General features: G+C 50.6%; 1 protein-coding gene and 11 non-coding genes across 12 annotated transcripts; 11 read left to right on the forward strand and 1 right to left on the reverse strand.

Moving 5' to 3' along the window:
• Positions 1-1,936: 1,936 nt before the first annotated feature.
• Positions 1,937-2,727, reverse strand: Pmar_PMAR000369 (hypothetical protein; the record flags this gene model as incomplete). The annotated part of the gene is made up of 2 exons (XM_002782043.1): positions 1,937-2,028; positions 2,145-2,727. 2 exons carry the CDS (start codon positions 2,725-2,727, stop codon positions 1,937-1,939), a joined length of 675 nt encoding a protein of 224 aa, XP_002782089.1.
• A 220-nt stretch (positions 2,728-2,947) lies between these two features.
• Pmar_PMAR000370 lies at positions 2,948-3,019 on the forward strand. Its single transcript has one exon. It is a non-coding gene; the product is annotated as a tRNA-Thr (tRNA).
• Positions 3,020-3,121: 102 nt separating this feature from the next.
• Positions 3,122-3,193, forward strand: Pmar_PMAR000371. The gene has a single exon. It is a non-coding gene; the product is annotated as a tRNA-Thr (tRNA).
• Positions 3,194-3,295: 102 nt separating this feature from the next.
• Pmar_PMAR000372 lies at positions 3,296-3,367 on the forward strand. Its single transcript has one exon. It is a non-coding gene; the product is annotated as a tRNA-Thr (tRNA).
• A 102-nt stretch (positions 3,368-3,469) lies between these two features.
• Positions 3,470-3,541, forward strand: Pmar_PMAR000373. Its single transcript has one exon. It is a non-coding gene; the product is annotated as a tRNA-Thr (tRNA).
• A 102-nt stretch (positions 3,542-3,643) lies between these two features.
• On the forward strand, positions 3,644-3,715 carry Pmar_PMAR000374. The gene has a single exon. It is a non-coding gene; the product is annotated as a tRNA-Thr (tRNA).
• A 102-nt stretch (positions 3,716-3,817) lies between these two features.
• Pmar_PMAR000375 lies at positions 3,818-3,889 on the forward strand. Its single transcript has one exon. It is a non-coding gene; the product is annotated as a tRNA-Thr (tRNA).
• Positions 3,890-3,991: 102 nt separating this feature from the next.
• Pmar_PMAR000376 lies at positions 3,992-4,063 on the forward strand. The gene has a single exon. It is a non-coding gene; the product is annotated as a tRNA-Thr (tRNA).
• A 102-nt stretch (positions 4,064-4,165) lies between these two features.
• Positions 4,166-4,237, forward strand: Pmar_PMAR000377. Its single transcript has one exon. It is a non-coding gene; the product is annotated as a tRNA-Thr (tRNA).
• Positions 4,238-4,339: 102 nt separating this feature from the next.
• Positions 4,340-4,411, forward strand: Pmar_PMAR000378. Its single transcript has one exon. It is a non-coding gene; the product is annotated as a tRNA-Thr (tRNA).
• A 102-nt stretch (positions 4,412-4,513) lies between these two features.
• Pmar_PMAR000379 lies at positions 4,514-4,585 on the forward strand. The gene has a single exon. It is a non-coding gene; the product is annotated as a tRNA-Ser (tRNA).
• A 102-nt stretch (positions 4,586-4,687) lies between these two features.
• Positions 4,688-4,759, forward strand: Pmar_PMAR000380. The gene has a single exon. It is a non-coding gene; the product is annotated as a tRNA-Thr (tRNA).
• Positions 4,760-4,766: the final 7 nt, after the last annotated feature.

Here is a 4,766-nt window from a genome sequence, read left to right on the forward strand (position 1 = left end):
TAGCGGCTGCAAGAAACCTCTCAATTCTCTCAGGCACTGAGTTGCAAAGATCAACTTGCCTAGGAGCTTCGACAGAGTCTTCGCTGTGATACAGCCTGTGGTGAACACACGGCCCAGGATGTCACGGATCGATCGCCATATATCTGGGTGGACTGTCACTGACGGCCTCGCCTCGCGCACCGACAGTTGAAATCCAATAAACTTGACCACCGAGGCCCTCAAGACGCACTTCCTCCAGGAGATGCGTATGTTGAGCACCAACCATACCAGGAAGGATACGGCGCACGCCAAATCGTGCCATGCCGCTGGGACGACGAGGCACCCGTCGTCGACATAGATGAAGTTTAGGAACCGTTCATGACGGAGGATGTGACGAAGCAGTGTCACCGTCAGCCGAGTAGCTAGGGCTGATATCCTGCACCAATGATACGGGCTTACAGCTGCTCCGAACGGAAGGGCGCAGCTCTGGAAGATCTTCTCCCCTACCTTCAGAGAAGTCAGGGGTCGGTCTCTCTGATGAAGAAACAGGTGCCGAAAGGCTCCTTCTATGTCGAATTTCATGATGACGAAGTCCGAACCGGTCAACTCCATCGACGCCCCGTGCTCCGTTCTGCACCAGCAGGCCCCACACGACGACTGAGGCCGCATCAAATCTGCTAAGCCTGATCTCAGATCTGACGCCCGTGGCAGCGAGCAGGTTTCCACCAGCTTACAGCGGGCATTGAGACCACTAAAAGTATGATCCTCGATGACTCTATAGCTGCCATCTGGCTTAGGGATGAGACCGACTCTCGCAAAGAGCCTCTCTGCCTTCTCAGGTGCGGTCGGGGCATCCAGCTCTGTCATGCGCCCCTGTGCCACCTCGCGTCTCAGCAGTACCAGACAAACCTCTGGCTCTGCTTCCACTGACGAAAAGTTCCTATGAGAGCGTTTGATATTAAACGCTTCCATCGATTTATTTACGGCATGTTTATCCTTAGCCTTCGGGAATAACCCCGAGGATCTCAGGGGAGCCTCTACTCCCAGACGAAGACCTTCGTCGACTTCCCGAAAAACTTTCGCATCCGGGTCTCCCAATGCCAACGCTAAGGCGGATCCGAGTTCGGATCTTACTGGGCTTCCACAGCTCGACTCTCGAGGTGAACAGTTGAGAGTCTCACATAGACGTTCCACCAGAGTCGACTCGGCTTTCTCGAATGCGGAAGCCAGTTGAGGGATATGGTCAGGACTGACGTCGCCGTTTATGCCAGCTAACACTCCAGTTTCACACACCGATTTGGCGGCATCTTCGAACAGTTTGGCCACCGATGCCACACCCGGCGGGCATAAGGTTTCGGCGACACAAGAGGGAGGAGCGGCTAGTAGACCTGTCCCATCTTGATAGCCTAAGCGGTTGTCACTAAAGACTTCCGATTGTCGCCCTTTTTCTTCCAGTTTCCGCACATGTTCGAGAACCGCGGCTTCTTGTGCGTAACTTTCGCTAACTCGACTTTCAACGCAACCCGTATCTAAGTACAGGAGACATTAAGACTTATGGAGTCTTTTTATTATCGAGAAGAGACACACAGAAACGAGAGCGCAAGGCAAGCGAATCAGGCGACTAGCCGGACACCGTCATTTACCTTCGAGCACCGGTTTCTTCGAGTTGTCGGACCCGGTCGAACGACTGTTACCGCGGGTTGGCTTGTCAGAGCTTCCCGATGAGGAGTTGATCGCCACCCTGGACGAATCTATGTGTTTGTAGTGACAACGGTCACCATATCTGCAATTGCCGTTTTTGAAGGCACGACAGAGCTCTTGAGACTTCGGTCTCCTGCTTTGACTCTGTGAAGTGGACGCGACCACCGCCCGACTAGCCCACTCGGAAAGCAGACTGGGGTTTACGTCGGATACAAAGCACTGTCTCAGGGACAAGGGGGAACCCGAGGCGCTGCTGTTAGCGATCAAAGCCGGTATGCTCTTGCGGTACATGTCGTCGTAGGACCAGATCTGCTCTGCCGTAAGCATAGGACTCAGTGCCAGAATCCTCTGTGTGTAAGAAGATATGTCGACAGGGCCCAGGATAGACGGATCGACCAAACCAGCCAGCAGTGAGCTAAACCTCATGGCGCAGCGACAAAAATCCGCGAGCGATGGGGACTTACCTCTCAAGCCTTTACCAGTTGTGCCCGGCTTGTCTGTAGCCGTACCATCCCGTGAGGCGTCAGCGGGGATCGAACCAGCATCATTACTTCCCAGTAAGTCACGAAAGTTGACATAACAACCGTCTTTCACACTAGCTATACCCGATACCACTGTAGAAGGTAGGCCGTAGAACAAGCTCGCTGGCAATGGTGATTGGTAGTTCTTCAGAGCACTCTCAACGATAGAACCCACGGGGATTGCCGTTCTGGAGGCCTCTATCTCAGCATTGAGCTTCCTTCTCTTCTTCACCACAGCACCGATCTCTTCACATACGACCGTCAGAGTGGCGCTAGCTGCTATAGACACCGAGTTGCCGATCCTATCCTTGACTTGCTGGGAGAGCGAACCGAGTAAGTGCGCCTCCGTCAGACACTCTTTCGCTAATGCCGAGCAGAGTTCTTCAGCGACCGGTGCAGACGGAGCGAGGCGCTTGATCAGCATAGCAACGTCGTCTTTCAGAGCGATCTCTACCGGGGTTGTAGCTGGCTCGCTGACCTCGACCTCGACTTCGTTACTGCCGTTGGTGTTAGAAGGATTGGACATTCCGAAAGTTGACGATGCGTCACTAACTGCGAGAGTCAAGTTTCGTCATTTTGTACACATTGAAACACGGTATATGATCCGTTATCGTTGTCGCATTTCTTCTCGTGTGAAACGCTTGCGCGCACTGCGATTGTGTGCGTTGTGTGGCTGACAACTAACCTTGTCTACTTCGTAAACTCCAAATACAGAAAGATTATCGATTTATGTACTTATTCTGCGCGCCACTTTAGCTTAGTGGCAGAGCGTCTGCTTTGTAAGCAGAAGGTCGTCAGTTCAATCCTGGTAAGTGGCTTACAGCAGCATTAGGCTCTAGTCGGGTATGAGGAGCAGGAGCAGGTTTGCTCACTCTGCAAAGGATACAGGAGGATTATTGATTTATGCACTTACTTTGTGTGCCACTTTAGCTTAGTGGCAGAGCGTCTGCTTCGTAAGCAGAAGGTCGTCAGTTCAATCCTGGCAAGTGGCTTATAGCACCATAAATTTCTGGTCTGGTACGAGAACCAGGAGCAGGATGGCCCATTCTGTGAACGGGACAGGAAAATTATTGATTCATATACTTAATCTGTGCGTCACTTTAGCTTAGTGGTAGAGCGTCTGCTTCGTCAGCAGAAGGTCGTCAGTTTAATCCTGGCAACGGGCTTACAGCAGCTTTAGGCTCTAGTCGGATATGAGGAGCAGGAGCAGGTTTGCTCACTCCGCAAAGGATACAGAAAGATTATTGATTTATGTACTTATTCTCTGCGTCACTTTAGCTTAGTGGCAGAGCGTCGGCTCTGTGAGCAGAAGGTCGTCAGTCCAATCCTGACAAGTGGCTTATAGCACCATAAATTTCTGGTCTGGTACGAGAAGCAGGAGCAGGATGGCCCATTCTGTGAAGGGGACAGGAAAATTATTGATTCATATAGTTACTGTATGTGCCACTTTAGCTTAGTGGTAGAGCGTCTGCTTCGTAAGCAGAAGGTCGTCAGTTCAATCCTGGCAAGTGGCTTACAGCAGCATTAGGCTCTAGTCGGGTATGAGGAGCAGGAGCAGGTTTGCTCACTCCGCAAAGGATACAGGAAGATTATTGATTTATGCAGTTATCTTGTGCGCCACTTTAACTTAGTGGCAGAGCGTCTGCTTTGTAAGCAGAAGGGCGTCAGTTCGATCCTGGCAAGTGGCTTATAACACCATAAATATCTGGTCTGGTACGAGAAGCAGGAGCAAGTTTGCTCACTCCGCAAAGGATACAGGAAGATTATTAATTTATGTACTCACTCTATGTGCCACTTTAGCTTAGTGGCAGAGCGTCTGCTTTGTAAGCAGAAGGTCGTCAGTTCAATCCTGGCAGGTAGCTCATAGCACCATAAATCTCTGGTCTGATACGGGAAGCAGGAGCATGTCAGCTCACTCCGCAAAGGATACAGGAAAATTATCGATTTATGCATTTATTTTGTGTGCCACTTTAGCTTAGTGGCAGAGCGTCTGCTTTGTAAGCAGAAGGTCGTCAGTTCAATCCTGGCAAGTGGCTTATAGCACCATAAATTTCTGGTCTGGTACGAGAACCAGGAGCAGGATGGCCCATTCTGTGAACGGGACAGGAAAATTATTGATTCATATACTTAGTCTGTGCGTCACTTTAGCTTAGTGGTAGAGCGTCTGCTTCGTAAGCAGAAGGTCGTCAGTTCAATCCTGGCAAGTGGCTTACAGCAGCATTAGGCTCTAGTCGGGTATGAGGAGCAGGAGCAGGTTTGCTCACTCCCCAAAGGATACAGGAAGATTATTGATTTATGCAGTTATCTGGTGTGTCACTTTAGCTTAGTGGCAGAACGTCTGCTTTGAGAGCAGAAGGTCGTCAGTTCGATCCTGGTAAGTGGCTTATAACACCATAAATATCTGGTCTGGTACGAGAAGCAGGAGCAGGTTTGCTCACTCCGCAAAGGATACAGGAAAATTATTGATTCATATACTTAATCTGTGCGCCACTTTAGCTTAGTGGTAGAGCGTCTGCTTCGTAAGCAGAAGGTCGTCAGTTCAATCCTGGCAAGTGGCTTACAGCA

Source organism: Perkinsus marinus (genome assembly GCF_000006405.1).
Source record: "Perkinsus marinus ATCC 50983 genomic scaffold scf_1104296940508, whole genome shotgun sequence".
Classification (NCBI taxonomy): Eukaryota; Perkinsozoa; order Perkinsida; family Perkinsidae; genus Perkinsus; species Perkinsus marinus.